General features: G+C 61.1%; 1 protein-coding gene across 9 annotated transcripts in view; it reads right to left on the bottom strand.

The window, feature by feature from the left end:
• LOC125159821 (palmitoyltransferase ZDHHC11-like) overlaps positions 1–15,501 on the bottom strand; it is a 37,261-nt gene extending 21,760 nt beyond the window's left edge. For 8 of the 9 annotated variants that reach the window (XR_007149933.1, XR_007149934.1, XR_007149935.1 and 5 more), the window contains exons 1-8: positions 15,444–15,501; positions 14,667–14,777; positions 14,054–14,266; positions 9,756–9,931; positions 9,210–9,311; positions 6,257–6,381; positions 3,964–4,116; positions 1,390–1,499 (exon numbers count right to left, since the gene is read on the bottom strand). Coding sequence is in view for 5 of the 9 variants with exons in the window: in XM_047848482.1 (XP_047704438.1) it covers positions 1,390–1,499; positions 3,964–4,116; positions 6,257–6,381; positions 9,210–9,311; positions 9,756–9,931; positions 14,054–14,266 (879 nt within the window). In the remaining 4 variants the exon portion in view is untranslated. Of the gene's footprint in view, positions 1–1,389; positions 1,500–3,963; positions 4,117–6,256; positions 6,382–6,530; positions 7,593–9,209; positions 9,312–9,755; positions 9,932–14,053; positions 14,267–14,666; positions 14,778–15,443 lie in introns of those variants that run through there. The other variant, XM_047848485.1, reaches the window with a different exon arrangement.
• Between the last annotated feature and the right edge of the window lie 1,038 nt (positions 15,502–16,539).

The following is a 16,539-nucleotide window of genomic DNA, read 5'->3' as shown; positions in this document are numbered from 1 at the left end:
CGCAAACAAATTCAGGACGGCTTGGAAATCAAAATGCAAAGCGAATAAAACTGGTGAAAATACTAGCAAAGAATGTGAATATTTGTATAACCTTGGAGTCATGAAGACTTTTTAAAGCAAGACTATTGAGAGCATATAGTATTTGTCAGACAGATAAAACAACTCTAGTAAGCTTACACATTTACCTACGTGCAGATGGACCCAGGTCGTCATCTGCTTGCTGTGGGCGATAAAAATTCACAAAGTGAAAAAGCTGCTGACACTGGGCTTAGTCTTATACACAATTCAAGTCAGTTATTAGTTAATTTTGAGTAATGGTGCCTCAGAGTCTCCTGGGTCCTAGGAAAGGATCTCACTGGGGGATGGCACCCGTCACATGAATACCTGTGTCTTCACTTCTAATAGTTAAGAAACTGGAAGTGGGATTGCTGACTTCAACGGTGAGTATACATTTCACTTTTTAAGAAAACACCACACTGCTTATCAAAGTGATATAATTTGGTATCTGCGCTAGTAACGTAGGAGCCTTTCGATCTACAGCTTCACCAACGCTTTTTATTGTTGGTTCTTTTGATTATAGCCATTCTAATGGGTGTGTAATGGTATCTTACTGTGGTTTTGTGTTTTCTTAATGGTAAATGATGTCGACGTGCTTATCTGCCAACCATGGATCCTCCTTGGTGAACAGTTGGTTCAAATCTTTTGCCCATTTAAAAAGTTAAAACACTGGGTCATTTTTCTTATAATGGAATTTTGAATTCTTTATATATTCTGGACACAAGTATATGATTTGCACATATTTCTGCCTTTGGCTTATGTTTTCATTTTCTTAATGGCACCCGTTTGAAAAGCAAATGTTTTTAATTTTGATGAGAAGCAGCTGCATTAATATATGGGCCTAAAAGTAGTCAGCCCTGCTGGCTTGATTCTGTGGATAGTGAACGTACAAATCCTCCCACACACCAAACACACATGTACTGCGCCGCACACACACACCATGTACGCATGCACACATACACATGCACTCAGTCACATACACGCACTGTATCTCACACTAAACACACACACACACAAAACCACACACACACATGCACTGCATCACATACTATGCACGCGCAACCACACACATGTGCATCACATTATACATATCATGCACTCACACGTGCAAACATGCAGTGCATCTCACACCAAACACGCACACGCACACACACCGCATCACACACACCTGCACTGCATCACACAACGCGCGCGCACACACACACGGAATCAGAGGATTGTGCCAACACAGAAGCAAAGGACTGTGTTTGAGAAGTCCTAGCTGCAAGGTGACACTGGGCGCTGCCCCAGGCCCGGATAGTGCAGATGGTGAAGCAGAGGGGCACCCGCTACCTGTGGCATGCTTATTTTGAAGGACAGCTCTTTCCTCCCTGCTGGAACTTTTGGAGTCTTTTGACAGCGGTTCTGTGTCACATACTCATACGTGCTCAACTTCTTGAACACTAGAGAGGAGAAAGGCGGAAACGGGTAGTTACAATTACGCAAGCGGGCAGAGTGGCCCACAGGCCACAACCCGGTCTTCCAGGGCTTCCCCCCAGGGTGCCGGGAGCTGCCTCCTAACCCGGGGCGCCGGGAGGCTGCTGCATGGCCACCCCCGGGGCCCACCTGGCCTATGGGAGGCAAGCGGTAGCTCGTCACAGCCCCGAGGCTGCTGGTGCCCGTCCCAGGAACAGCTGCCCTGCAGCCTTCCAGGCCCGCAAAGCCAGTGTGGACCCGGACGCTGGCTCCGGCACTGTGGCAGAAGCACCCCGGGTCACTGAAAGGACATCTGAGACCCGGCTCTGTCAACAGACAGCACCGTCCACGAAACGGGTTCTGTGCCTGCTTCACCGGAGGCACCAATCCTCCCACTTCTCTTTCCCTAAAACCAACACGAGGACAGATGGCTTCTAATTATTTCTGGAAAGGGAGAAGGGCCGCCCACAGAAGCCTATTTGCAGCTGGAGGAGCAGACGGAGGGTGGGCTGCCCCCACACCCGCGTGGAGCCCGTTCCCTTCCCTGGGTGGTGTGTACAAGTGCGTCTGTCTGTGTTTGCTTTGGCTTCCTGCTGAACTCCACCTGGCTCTTACTGGTCCTCCCACCTCCCCCAGAACCTGTGTCAGGGCGTCATTTGCGCCTGGCCACACGCTCGCGAAAATACTCGTTCTCTTGCAGGGATTGCAAGGATGGCTGCCATCGCCATCGGGTGGCGAGTGCACACTGTGTGTTCCCCAGAGCTCACACTCGTCCTGACTTTTGTGTAAATGCCTTCATCTGACAGTAGCGAGAGGAGATGGGGCTGGGGAGGGAGGCCAGAGTGCGGTGTGCACCGAATGAGCGTCTGCCATGTCCCCCCCCCCCCCCCCCCCCCCGCGGCGACACTGGGCGCCAGCACAGCAGCCGGGGCCGCTGGTCTCTGGGATGCTCTGTCCCCCCGCTCGTGTGGAGGCGGCTTTCCCCACACTCCTGCTGCTGGCACCCCGACATCCGTGCGTCTTCCTGGGAGGTCTTGCCCTCACCAACGCTGCACTCTGCTCGTGCTGCAGCCTCGTCAGGATGTCCTTCCCCCAAACTTCAACGTGGGGCATCCAGCTGCCCACGGCTTCCGACAGGCCCCCCAGCAGCCCCCACCCCCCACCTCAGGGTATTTGCATCACACCGTCCCTTGGAGAGTGGGTGGCCCCAGCGCCTGGCACAAGAGGTGAGGGGCGTCACTTCCGTGACTGGGCTACAAAAGGCCGGCTGCCCCCTCGTGCTGGAGTGTCCTGGTGGGAAGAGGCACCGGCCAACAACTCACGGGGAACTGAGGCCAGGAACTGGCCTGCCAACACCCTGGCGTTGATCCTAAACGTGGGTCCCGGTCGGATGAGACCACAGCCCTCCTCACACCTGGCGGAAGCCTTGTGGCCGAGCAGGGCCAGTGGACCCAGCTAAGCTATGCTGAACCCATGACCCACAGAGACTGCAGGGTGATAACTCTGTTACTTCAAGCAGGGTAAGTTTACTGTAACAATAGCTAATAATCCAACTTTTTCTGGAAGTCTGTGTTTTGCTGTCCAGATACCCTGTAAACAGCACCTTGAGCCATAAGCTCCGTGTGCATCTCCCTCCCCTACCCCCACAGTGAGTGTGGCACCACCACCCTCCCTGTTGCTTGGGTTGGGGCCCTCTGGTCCCTCTCCCATTGGCCATCTGTCCCGTGGGCCTATTCTCCAGTCTCACATCCATCTGTCCTGAGTGGCCGCAGTGGACTTCTGGACCTGCCCAGCTTGCCACCTGCCGGCTGTCATGTAGGCTGCAGCTGGGGCGCTGTCCCCAAATGCACCCTTGTCCCCATTGGCCAGTGCGTGGAAGCTTTAGGATAAGGGCCTGGGCTGGCCTGGGTGCTGGCTCTGGGTGCTGGCTCTGGGTGCTGATTCTGGCCCTGGCTCTGCTGACGACACTCCCTGCGCCAGACCCGCTCCGGCAGCCACATAGGGCCCCCACTGCCACCTTCTCCCTTGCAGAGGCCACAGAGAGAAGTCGTGCCCTCCCCTGGGCCATGGCATAGTGGAGCCTGCTGCACGCAGTGCTGCGTGGACTCCAGGAAACGGCCAGTGTCCCTGCAGCGAGCTGGGTCAGCAGATACCCTGTCGCTGGCTCACTATTTTTCATTGTTAGGACTTGGTGCTTCTCTAAATCCCCTGTTCTTTTTTTAATGGTGCCTGTTCCTGCCTCACACGTTCTGCTCCCTTATCTAACTTACTCCTAGGCCCTCTCGTGTCCTCTGCAGGCCTCAGAGCAGAATGAGCCCTGCTGTCCTTCTAGGGGTGTCTCTTCCTGTGATTTGTCTGACGTGCTTGTTTCTAGCAGGGGCCAGCAGACCTTGTCTTGGGCCATGTTGGAACGCAAGGGACAAAGACTGGAGTGGGGGTCAGGACACATACTTAAGAAGAGGTGGAAGATGAGCAGGTGTCCAAGCAGCAGGAGGCTGAGGGCGGACAGCAGCAGGACGAACACCCCAATGCCCAGGACCACCAGGGTCTTCGTCTTTACAGGGAACAAAGGAAGGAACAGCAGCCAAGTGTCCTTGGAGACGTCTGCGGAGGCAAGGGAGACACGCATGCATCCAGCACCTGGGGCATGGCCAGCCCCTCCTTGGGAGGTGGGGGAGGGTGAGCAGCCCGAGGGAGCCTCTCCCCCACCCCAGTGTGTGCCCTACCTCGCCCAGGTGCCCTTGCAGCCCCCTGACTGAGGTGGGTGTCGCAGCCCCACTTTACGGGTCTGGAAGGTGAGGCTGGGAGAGGATAACTAAGGGTCCAGGTCACAGAGCCTGACCCCCTGCCTGGCTGAACCCCCACCCTGTCCCGAGGGCCATGCCACTGTGCCAGGCCCTCCCCATTCTCAGTCAGCCGCCCTCACAGGGAACTGTAAGGCAGTAGCCAGCGCCTTGGGACATTTCCAGGATGTGGTCCTCTGGGCCCCGAGGGCTGCTGACACTTCCAAACTTAAGTGTGAGGAAAGCACTGAGGAATCTGCAGGCAGGCCCACGGAGATGGAATCCAGCTCAAACGCTCTCATCCCACCACAGAGTCTGGGAGGTACTGATTCCAGTCCCTTATGTGGCATGGAAAGTGGCCGCCAGGCCCGCTGTGTGCCTCGGGGGCTGCGGCGCAGTGTGCATGAGGCCGGATGTACCATGGGGTGGCCGGCCACATGCTTGTCCCCTCAGCCGTGATGTCTTGATGATTCCCACCAATGAGAGCAAAGTGCCCCAGGGAACTGGCGGGTAAGCAGCCCCATGGAATCTTCTGGAACAGCAAACCCAGGAGATTGCCTCAGTCATCAGGCAATCATGTGCAGCACATCCACAATGGTTCCGGGGCCAGCAAGTTCCCAGAGAGAAGCACCTTTGGAGACCAGGCTGCCCTCTGTCCTGCCAGCGTGTGGCAGCGAGGGCCCAGCCGACGCCCACATTGGGAGGAAGTAAGGACACGTGCCATGGAACTCGGGTGCGCTGAGGCTGCCCCTTACCACGTGCGAGCCACATTTCAGAGCGTGTTGGGGCGATGAGAGGCCCCGTGGCCGGGAGGACCTTTGCGGGGAAGCCCCAGTGCCCGCCGGTGACTGTTCTGAGGCGGCGGTCACCGGCCAGCCCTTCTGTTCAGGCCGCGTGTGGAGACTGTCAGGAAGGATGGCAGGCGGAGGCCTCCAGCTGGCTGTGTGCAGAGCGCAGGCGGCTCTTCCCGCTGAGCAGGGCCGGGTCTCGCTGAGACCCCACTGTTCCCTTTTACCATGGAAATCACCAGGATGCACTCCGGAGCAGGTGCAGGTCAGATGGCCCCTCTCACGAGGGCTCATCCAGCCCAGGTGCAGTGCGGGCCTGGGGGTGAAGGTGCACAGGGCATGGTGCCCCTCCAGGAAGAGGGCATGGCCGTGACGTGCTCTGGAGAGAGGCCTGGACTGAGAAAGGAAGCTTTGCTCTGCACCCTGAGGGCTGAGATCCCCAAACACTCAGGACAGACACACGAGGTGCTCCGCTTGGGGTCCTCCCTGCATCAGTGTCCAGGGCTGCTGTGACCGATGGCCATAGACCAGGCAGTTTCAACAGCAGAGATGAAGCCCCGATGTCAGGCTGTTGCAGGGCCCGTCTCCCTCCAAGGCCACGGGGGAGGATCTATCCTTGGATCTTCCAGCTTCTGGGGCTCCAGGCACCCCTGGGCTTGTGCCCATGTCCCCCCAGTCTCTTATAAGGATGTTTTCACTGGATCCAGGACCCCACACATTGCCGGGTAACCCATGATCATTTCAGGATCCTTAATCACATTTGGGAGGACCCTCTCTCCAAATAAGGTCACGGTCACAGGCCCGGAGGGTGGGCAGTGGTGGGCAGACCTTTGAGGCACATGTGTTCCCAAGGCCAGGCTCCTGGAGCCGCTCAGCAGACACCTGCAGCCACACACCACCCGGCACCTTCCCCAGGCAGCCCTGCCCTCCCGCCCCACCCTGCTCCCTGCCAAGACCAACTACTGGGTGATGGGCACCGGGCCCCCAACCTGCCTTCTGGTGCCTGGGGGGCTGCTGCCCTCCTGCCCGGCCCCGCAGCTCAACCAGCTAGGGGGCGGGCCAGACTGATTCCCCCCCCATAGGGAGAGCTTTCCCCAAAAGACAGCTGGAGGGAGAGGCTACCACGAGGGACCCGAGAGAAAGCAACGCCAGAGAGGAGCCCCCCCGCCGTACCTTCATAGAGGGGATGAGTGCGCAGCACCTCCGGGTTGACAAAGTACTGGATGAAGACGTACAGCAGGATGGTGATCAGGCAGAGCAGGCTGGCCGAGGCAGAGACCAAGGAGCAGAAGAAATACCTGCGGGGGCAGAGCCAGACTCAGGGCCGGGCAAGGTGCCCCTGACCCTGAACCCAAGGCCCAGCCTTCTTCCTGTCTCCTGGCACCCGAGCTCCCCAGGGGATGCCCTGAGGGCACCTCCAGTTTCTCTGTCCCCCTCCCACCCCCACGCGGCAGTGAGAAGGGCCCGGCCTGGCTCCCAGGTGGGTACACAGAGGCTCCAAGCAGGTCGGGCCGCCCGCAGCTTCCTCCACACGCCGCCACCGCTCACCAGGGCTCCGCCAGGTCGGGGTCGGGACCACCACCCCTGCCCCCCATGTTGCACAGGATCCTGGGCGCTGTGCTTCCATCCAGAGGCATGGAAGCCCAGCAGGCCGGGAAGGCCAGAGGTGCTGGGACAGGCACCTGGCCGGCCGGCGGCCCACGGTGCATCATCTCCACACACCCTCCAGGGGCCTGTGCACACTTCCGTGCACAAGTGACATCTTGTGCTTTGGCATTAGACCAGAATCACTCCCGTCCTCTTGCCTGTGCTCAGGACAGGGAATGATCTAACCATCCAGAAATTAAATTCTGGTCAGCAATTCTTGGAATAAGCTTCTGCTGCAAGGTCTTCCTTTGGGCTTTCTACCGTGGTGATATTTAAGGAAACTGTTTAATCTTCATCAATGTCTTTTCTCCAGCTGAAATTTATCTGACTCCATTATTCTTTTCCAGAACATCTTGAGGTCTGTTTTTGGTTTTTTAGCACATCCTTAGGCAGAGAGCTAAAATGTGAATGTCCTCAAAGGGTCACATGGATGTGGAGGGCAGCCTGCATTGTGGCCCCTTGTCGAAGGCCCTGGAGGGCACGTGTCCTGTGTGTCCCCGAGCTGCAGGGGGCAGAAGCCTGGCCCCACACCTGGCTCTGGTCCCCGGGGAGCCTGTAATGTGCAGTGCAGCTGTTCCAGCCGGCGGGCTCACCCTCAGCAGAAGGCCCTCGGCCATCCGCTGCTGCTGGCACCCGGCCAGAGGCGGCCCTCCCGGCAGGGTGGGGGCCAAAGCCACTCCGGCTGCACGTTCGGGGCCAGAAACGTCGCTGTCGTCCCTGACTCCCGCGTCTGTGGTGCCTCAGCGCCCAGTCCGGGCACTTCCCCTGTGAAGGCATGTCCTCTCGGGAGCTTATCACACTTTGCCAACTGTTTTGGCCAACTCGTCTTCTAAATGCAGTCACTTCCTGTTGCTTTCTCTGCCTGACGGCGGAAGGGACAGGAGGGAGTCTGGGACTCCACGTGGACAGGGGTGGCCACGCCCTCACCAGGACCCCCGCACACAAGGTGCCCTCACTTCTGTGCACACTCCTTGCTGCTGACACTGCCCAGTGGGTAGGAGGGCTCCTAGGGCCCAGCCGTCCCCACCGGGAACTTCTGCAGCCTGTTGTGCCCGGAGGCCACTATCAGGACCTCAGAATTCCACCCTGTGTGCCCTTTGGGGCCCGGTCCGCTTGGTCCTCCTCAGTGGCAGGGCCACAAACCCTCGCCCGTCCCCGACGGCTGACCAGACCTCAAGGCCACCAGCCTGTCGCACCAAGGCCTTAAGAGGAGCATCTGGGGGAGAGAAGAAAGCCCTGCTACCGTGAGGAGGCAGCCCCAGCTGGCCTGGGGCTCCTCCTCTGCACGGGAGAGGGCGGCATGGGGGCTCCCAGGCCCCCGATTCTCATTAGACTTTTCTAATCATGACAGCTTTGCATTTCCTTCTGCTCAAAACAGCAACGCTTTTCAAACCTGAACAAGTGGAGCATTTCTTGACCGGGCTGCGTGGAGCACGGCCCTCCTGGACCGGGCTGCCCGGAGCACAGACCACGACGCTCCATGACCGGGCTGCACGGAGCATGGCCCTCCTGGACCGGGCTGCCCGGAGCACAGACCACGACGCTCCATGACCGGGCTGCACGGAGCACAACCCTCCTGGACCGGGCTGCACAGAGCCAGACCACGATACTCCATGACTGGGCTGCACAGAGCATAACCCTCCTGGACCGGGCTGCACAGAGCATGACGCTCCATGACCGGGCTGCACGGAACATAACCCTCCTGGACCGGGCTCCATGACCAGGCTGCACAGAACACACCTGCTATGAGTGGTAGGTGAGCAGTGGAACCCCTTGCAGCACCATGAGCCGGCGAAGGCCACTCTGAACTAACTGGGGGAGCCCCTGTGACTTTCTTGGCCACTCACAGCCTGGGCCCTAGCACGTGGGGTCCTGGCGAAGCCCGTGCAGGACTGAACACCTGCTCCCAGTGCAGCCTCGGCCCACATCCTCTGTGCTCTGACGGCCTCCGGGAGAAAGCGCCCGGGTCCAGGCCAGCGGGCCAAGGACAAGTCAGCTCAGCCTGAGCCCCTCTGGATGGGGCTGGGCCTCCACATTCGGGAGGGGCTCCAGGCCAACACATTTCAGAGCCAGACAAGGAGAACAGAAAGACGCTAAGGACCGCTGTGCTGGGGACAGCACGGGACTCCCCCCACTGCCTGTGGCCCCCACCCTCTTACCCATGAGGCCCCCAGCCTGCAGGACCCCTCTCTCTGGGCCCCCTCCCCCCACCCCCTGACCAATCCCCCTCCCTCCCCCAGTCCTTTCACCCTCCCCCCTGCCAAGTCCCACCTCCCCCTTCCCTAGCACCCCACCCCTCTCCCCTGCCAAGGACCTCCTCTCCCTCCCCCAGAACCTCACCCCTCCCCACTTCTAGGTCCACCCCCCCCCCCCCCGCCCCAGCCCTGCAATGCCCTTATCCCTCTTCCCTGCTGGGTCTCCCTCTCCCTCCCCCAGGACTCTGCCCCTCCCTCCCGGACCTCCCCCTCCAGCCCCTCACCTGTAATTCCTGCCCCCTACACAGTTGTTAAGCCATTTGCAGTGGTGGTCAAAGTCAGATACACACTTGTTGCAGGCCCTACAGTGTTTAGCCTTCCTGTTCCTAGAAAGAAGAATTCACATGAGCAGCCCGTTAGCAGCATGTGCAGGAGGAAGACAGGGTCAGAAGGGAGAGACAGGTGGCAGGGAAGACCAGGCCCCAGGCGGGTTATCTTCCCTCAGCCACGCCTGCCACACGGTGCCACCAGCTCCCATCCTGAGCCACAGGCCTCCCTCCCAGGCTGCCTGCTGAGCCTTCAGTGCTCTGACTAGCCCAGGTGGGGTTCCGGTGGGGGGGCTGGGACTCATCTGAGCCCCTAGATGGGTGAGGGGTCCTGCGTGTCTCAGGGCCACTGCTGCTGATTCAAGGAAAGCGGCACCAGTCAGCTGCATGGAAAACAGAAAGGCCGGGGCAGGACCTGCCTGTGCACAGTACGGGGAGGGGACGGGTCCACACGGCAGGGGCCGCGCCCTCGGGGCTGCCTGCCCCCTCACGCTGGGCACTCACACGGTGATCTCACACAGGTGGCAATATTGGTTCTCGATGACATGCGTGTGTTTGGATGGGTCGAAGGTGGGTACGGGCTCCGAGTAGTTCTTGAGCCGTACGTTGGTTTCAGCAGGATCGATGGAAATTGCAAGCAAGTGGACCACGAAGTGGAAACAGAAAAGCCCACCAGTCACCTGGGCATGAGCGTGTCAAGGAACGTGCGGCCAGGCCTGGTCAACACGGCGAAGGTGCCCGTTCAAACTAGAAGCAGGACGCTGGAGGCGCCTGCTTGCGGCCTGAGGGTGTGGACCCCACGCTTCACCAAGGCAGCAAGGGAAGGCCCTCAGGGGCCAGCGGCCACCACGCTGGGTGCCGAAGTCGTGGGGGTTCTTTGGGCAGCAGAGATGCTCAGAGCACGTGCGTCGGGCGAAGAAGACAGTGTATCATCAAAAAATGGAGGGGAGCAGGGAGGGCTCACACGGCCCGTCTGCACGGTCTGTCTGGGTCCCGTCTTGTCTCTCCTCGCCCCTAGGCCCCTCTGGCTCTCTGGCCCCACTCCCGCCGTGGCACCCAGAGTGAAACCAGTCCCCGGGCTCCCATCCTCCTCCTCCCCTTCAGGACCAACACACTGTCCCCTTGGAAACCAAACAGAAGAGGTGGAAGCCGCCTCCCTGTCAGCCCTGCCCTGCTTCCCAGGACTGGTGCTGAATGGGAGGGTTCAGGGTTTACAGGCTGGGTTCCAGGGTGGGGCAGGGGGAAATGACCCAGCCCGGGAGGCGAGGCCACAGTGCACGGGGTTCTGCCGGGATCTGACAGGGGTGGGGGCTCGGGGCAGGGGGCTGGGGCTACTGCTCAGGCCTGCGGGAAGCCCCCTCAGGGTCCTCCTCAGACCTGCCAGCCGCCTCCGCCTCAGCCTCTGCCTCCGCCTCCACGGGCCTGGGGCTGACAGGCGGGGTCCTGCCTCCACAATGCACTAGCCTGAGTGGGAGGCTGCTTCTGGCCCAAATCGCTCATTCCTCCCTCGCCCTCCAGCCTCTAGGCACCATGTGCAGACCCAGGACTCAGGCTGCCAGATGACGGCATGGAGGCAATGGGGACCCAGCCCTGCTGGGGGAGGAGGGCAGGAGGAGGGCAGGCGAGAATGAGCTGAGGGCCATGAGGCTCAGCCCAGGAAGCTGGTGCCCAGGCCAGGGGTGAGTGGAAGGGTGGCTGAGGACCAGCCGGGCCCTGGGGGACCTGCACGGGGGCACGAGACTGACCAGATCCCTCAGTGCCACATAAGGGATGTGGTGACACCAAGGCCCTTCCTGTGGCCACCGGACCCTGCAGGGCTGGGTAAGGCCTGACCCTCCCCTGCTCTGCTGTTCCGTTCAGGGTATGGGGCCGTGGCCAGGTGGTCGGGGGCCTGGTCAGGCTTTGCCATCACAGCTGGAGACACCAACACAGTGCTGGCACACGGTCTCCCTGCACCTGCTCCCTGAAGCCTGAGGCGCTGGCTGGAGGCAAGTACTGTTTGTGTGGTTATTGGGGCAGCGGGAGCAGGTCCTGAGCACAGGGGTCCGGCCCAGGACAAGAGGTGTGGCAGGAAGGCCCCTTCCTCTGTCGCATCAGAAACAGGCAGGCTAGGTGTGGGGGAGGGACTGAGGCGTTGGGGCCCTTGGAGACAGTGTAGGGGCAGCGTGGCCTGCACTCTAGCCTCAAACTGGAGGCAGCGAGGCCCCTGACCTGAGCCTGATTTTCCCCTCCTGTCCCAACCCTGCAGGTGCCGTGGCCAGGCCACTACCAGAACGTGTCCCCCAGGAACAGAGGGGCAGCGCCCCGCCATGCGGTAGGCAAGCCCCCTTAAGCACAAACACAGGTTCAGGCAGGTCACCCGTGGGAGTGACACGGGTGAGCAAAAGGCCACCGTGTTTTGCCTGGCCATTCATTCCATCAGCCACTTGGCTGAGAAGTGTCAGCAGGTGGGCACCACACCAAAGTTCTGCCCCCACATTCAGATGCCCGGGTTATGGGTGTCTCTCAGGTTGCAGAGAATAACAAAAAGTAAAAGGCACAGGGTGGGAGGTCTCCAGCGGCAGAAGGCCAGGCCCTGCCCTCGAGGCCCCATCCCCTTAGCGACAATCTGTGTTTGGTAAACACACAGCTCCGCCAGCCCAGGACACACGCCCTCCCGACCTTCCTTTCGGGTCCTTCCGGTTCTGCTGCGGCAGGAAGGGGTGAGGCGCCCCCCAGAGCTCCCACCACCCCCCACCAGCCCTGCAGTCACTGAGGCTAACCTAACCAGGGGTTTCGCCTGGCCAGGGCGCAGGCTCCTGGACTAAGACGGGTCACGTCAGAGGCCAGTCCCTCAGCACAGGGACCCTCCGGGGCCCTTCGCAGGGGCAGGGCTGTGGGGGAAGCTGGCCGCTGAGGTCAGCGGGGAACCAGGGGTCCGCCTCCTCTGCTGTGTCTTCTGGAGGTGCAACCCAGACCCTGCCCTCCCTCCTGGGGCAGCGGTCCCTGCAGCGCCGAACGACGCTGGCGCCCCCCGGTGGCCAAGCGCTGCGGAGCCTGAGGGGAAAGGAAGCCAGCCAGAACCTGGGACTCGGGCCAGCCAGGGGCTCCTGGGAGAAAGGGTGTGCCAGTGAGCTCGGGGCGCCCTCTGGGCCCGAAAGCAGGTGAGTTCTCAGAGTGCTCCCTGGACAGAGAACACGAGGCAGCTCGAGAAGGCCCCAGAACAGGCTGAGCCACGGCGAAGGGAGAATGGAGACAACGGATTAGAACCCAGAACGCAAACAAACCCACAGCCAGGGACGGAGGTTAGGATACAGATAGAGGGGCAGCTGGAGGCAGCAAGGAGGCCAGGAACTGGCCCTCCCCGGAGCTGGCCCCTGCCGACACTGAGGGCTTCTCTTCCCAGAACGAGAGAGGGCTCCCTCTTAGAACTGGGAGACGTTTCGCTGTGGTGCGAGTCCCAGTGAGAGTGCCACTCTGACCAGGAAGTCGTGGGTCGGGCACTGCTGGCCTTCGTGCTGGGACAGAGAGAGGAGACCCCTCGCCACATGCAAAGCGTGAACTGTGCCTGGATTCTGAATTTAAAAAACCCAACAAAGCAGGTTTTGGGGACCGGTGGAGAAATCTACAAGGCTGGCCGACTTCTGCCCATCCTCTTGTGTGTGAAAGACACAAGTTATACGGGGTGATGTGGGGCATGGGATGTTGGCTTTGCAGGCCCCACCTAGCGTCGTCAACCCTGGGCCACAGGCCTAGAAGTGGGGCAGCTGCATCCGGACACACAGGACCCACATTCCCAGCTCTGTGCCGCTGGATCAGACACCCTGAGGGCCCCACAGGGGGGAGGCCGGCCAGATCGGGGGCTGCGTGGCGCTGGGGGGGCAGCAGGCTTGCACACCAGGCCATGGGGGACGCCCAGGCTCACCGGTGGGGTTGGCCCGCGGTGGCCCCCGGAGCACAGATGCGCTGGCGAAACTGAGGTCCGTCACCCACAGAGTGAGGTGTGAGGAGGGGGCAAGGCTGGCGATGCCCGCCTGGCTGGGGGAGGAGCACTCGGCTGCACCTGCCACGCTCCACCATGGGGCCTGCGCGCCAGCCCCAAGTGCATCCCCGACGCCCGCCCACCTGGCCTGAAGCCTACTCTGGTGACACGTCTGGAGCCTCCTTTCAAGGCCACCACGGGGTTCACAGTCCCCACTGTGGCCTATGTGGCTCCTAACAGCCGGCGGGTTTTCTCTCTGGCCTCGGCCACTCCAGGCCCAGCCAACACCCGCCACCAGACTCACCTGTCACAAGAGGGACACGGTTATAATCGGTGTCTTCCTCGCACCCCTGGCGTGGCTCCCCCGCCAGCCAGCCTGACCCAGCCCACTGCAGACCTGCAGACAAGTGGGGCCCGCATGGGGCACCCCAGACCCTGAGAACGAACGCCATGTGAATCCCTGGGACTCAGCCTTCAGTTTCTGAGCCAGCCCCGCGACCCCTCTGCGACCCTTTCCTGTCGTCCAGGCTGCCTGCCTCACCCCAAAGCCCCTCCAGCCCTGGCCCCCAGGCGTGCTCTCCCTGCACTGACGGCAGGCAAGCAGCAGACACTCTGTGCTTTTAGCCCCGGCCCCAAGCCAGGGAGCCACACCGAGAACAAACGTAAGGTTTCAGGCAGCGTGGCCGTGGCGGGTGTCTGGGGTGAGGAGGAGGAGCGGGGTCGCAGAGCAGGGGTCGCAGCGGGGGCTGGTAGGCGTGGCAGGGCCCCGAGCCAGATCTGGGGCAGGGCCCGCGGGGAGCCTCCCTGGGACAGCGGGCGCTGCTCCCACAGTGAAGGATACACCATAGATGACCAAGTTCCAGTTAGGCGGCAGCAAGGGGACGAAGATACCGAAGTTGGCGAAGGCCAAGATGAACAGCGTGGTCCAGGCCACCGCCTGGAAGGTGTGCAGGGGCCACGACCAGCCATTCACTCTGGACCAGCGGCGGGGCGAGGCCTGCTTCCTGCTGGCTTCCCGCAGGGCCCCTCTCTGGCTCCGGCCGCACAGATCCATCTGCAAGACGGGAGGAGGGTCACCCCCACCCCCAGGGAAACCGAGGAAAAGACTGCAGCAAAAGCAGACCCTGTGACCACGCGACACTTTTGTGTGCCGAAATCCTCAGGGAATCTTCTGCAAGTTTCCCTTGAGGACAGAACAAGAGACCGCGTTCCTGCTGCAGAACAAAGGCCTGCTGACCAAGGGGCTTCTGGGGTCTCTGGGCACTCTGGGGACACCCAGGTCGAGCTGAGGGGCTGGGAGGGAGCCGTGGCCACTTCTGGCCAGGTGTCCGGCTGTTGGAGAAGGTGAGCCACATCACAGCCGCCCCTGGCAGAGCCGAGGGTCCTGGGGACTTTGCCTCATTAGGGCGGATTTCCGCCACTCTTCTCGGGGTGTGGGGCCAGGCAGGGCTTACCTGATCAGTGAGACCCCTGGGGGACCACAGAGACCATCCCACATGGACGGCGAGGCCAGCACCCCGGGGGTTGGAGCACAGAAAGGCACCGTGTTACGAACGACACGATTCCTGCGTGAAAACAACATTTGGATGGAAGTACCGGCCAATGCGAAGGATGCTTCTGAAAACCAAACCCCACTAACGGGGAGGTGGGCTCTAGGGCGTAACCGCAGACCTCGGCCCAGGGAGGTGAAGCAGGGACGTGGGAGAAACCGGAAGTGCCGTGGAGGATGGCGGTGGCGACGGCACTCATCTTGTCGAAGGAGCGACGGGGTGCGGACAGGACACGAGGAGGGCACAGGGAAGGCACGGGAGGGCGCACGTCGGCCCAGGAGCCCGTGGAAGGCAAGGGTGGGCCGCGTCCTACGGGGCTTCCCAGGACAGAAATGGCACCGCTGACGTGTGGAAGCCCCGAGGTTGCAGCTGGCACTGGATTTGGCAACACTTGAAGCAGAGCGAGTTTTCACGCTCTGAGACTACTTTGAACCCCAACAGAGGCAGCCAAAGCGTCACGGGGACACGGGACTGAGAGTGCACGCGTGGGGGCACCGCAGCAGCACTCCTCGGAGGCCCCCCGGAAGCTTCCCTGCAGCCAACCTCAAAGTGGCACCAAGAGCAACACTCCACGGGGGGCGAGCGCAGCCTTGGTCCCCGGGGCAGGACCACAGCGGCCTGAGTGTGAGGTCACAACCACGCACGCAGCCCAAGCAGCCGTGGCGGGAGGTGCACGCTTACCGTCACCGGGAGTGGCTGCGGCCGGGCACCGCCAGCCACGTGGGCGCTGGTGAGCCGGTGGGTGGGGGGGGGGGGGGTCTGGGGAGAGCAGCTGCAGGTGGTAGCAGGGGCCTCGCCCCGGGCCCCCTGGCGGGGCAGGTGCTCGGCTCGAACACCCCCTTGGATCTTCCGGTTCGGTTTTTCACTCTCAGAAGATTCCAGCAGTTCTCCCCAGGACAAATACACAGTTACCAACAAACGCACGGGCTCCTGACTCCTGCCGGGACCAGATGGCACAGTTAACGTGGGCTCCGCGTGTGCACGAGACACCCGTGCGGACACGTCCATCCACACGCTCACACAACACACAGGGAACACACGTGCACACGCAACACACCGCACATACCACGTACGTGACAGACCACACACACACCCCACAGAGCGCACATACACGTGGAACACACGCACCAGAGACATACACATGCACCACACGTACAGCACGCACACAAGACACACACACGACACAGACATACACCACACACACACACACACACACTCACAGCTTAGGCACACAAGATTTCTCGGCTCACTTCTCGTTCCTGGCCTTTCTCGTGCTATGTCCTCAGCCTGGAGCCACGTCGTCCCCCCCAGCCCCTCCGCTAATGGCCATCTCTTGCCTTTGGAGCCTGTGCTGGCATCACTCCCTAGACGACCTCCTAACCCCCGCCCCCACCAGATCTGAGCCAGGCCCCCGTCCACTCCTTCTGCAAATGCCGGGACTGGTCCTCCGGATTCAGGCCACAGGAAGGGAACCTAACGATCTCCCTCTTGGGCAGACTCGGTGGGGCCTGGGTCCCTTCTTAGCCCAAGCTCAGTTCCTGACGTTCGTTTTTCGTCATTCCTAAGGGTTTAGTCCAGGTTTTGGTGTGAGACGTGTTGGCGCCGCAATGCTCCCACAGCGCTCCCCCGGGCCAGGCCAACATGCCACCAGAGACCCGGGGCAGACGACAGGCTGCCTGAGCAGGGTCTCAGACCCCCAAGAGCCCAGCCATCCGCACGGCAGAGGCTGCGGATGGTGGGAGATGCCAGTAACTGAACACAGTTCAAGTTCAGGGCA

This window comes from Prionailurus viverrinus, unplaced genomic scaffold, assembly GCF_022837055.1.
Source record: "Prionailurus viverrinus isolate Anna unplaced genomic scaffold, UM_Priviv_1.0 scaffold_63, whole genome shotgun sequence".
NCBI lineage: Eukaryota > Metazoa > Chordata > Mammalia > Carnivora > Felidae > Prionailurus > Prionailurus viverrinus.
Note: the sequence above shows the minus strand (reverse complement) of the source record. Positions and strands in the feature narration are given on the sequence as shown.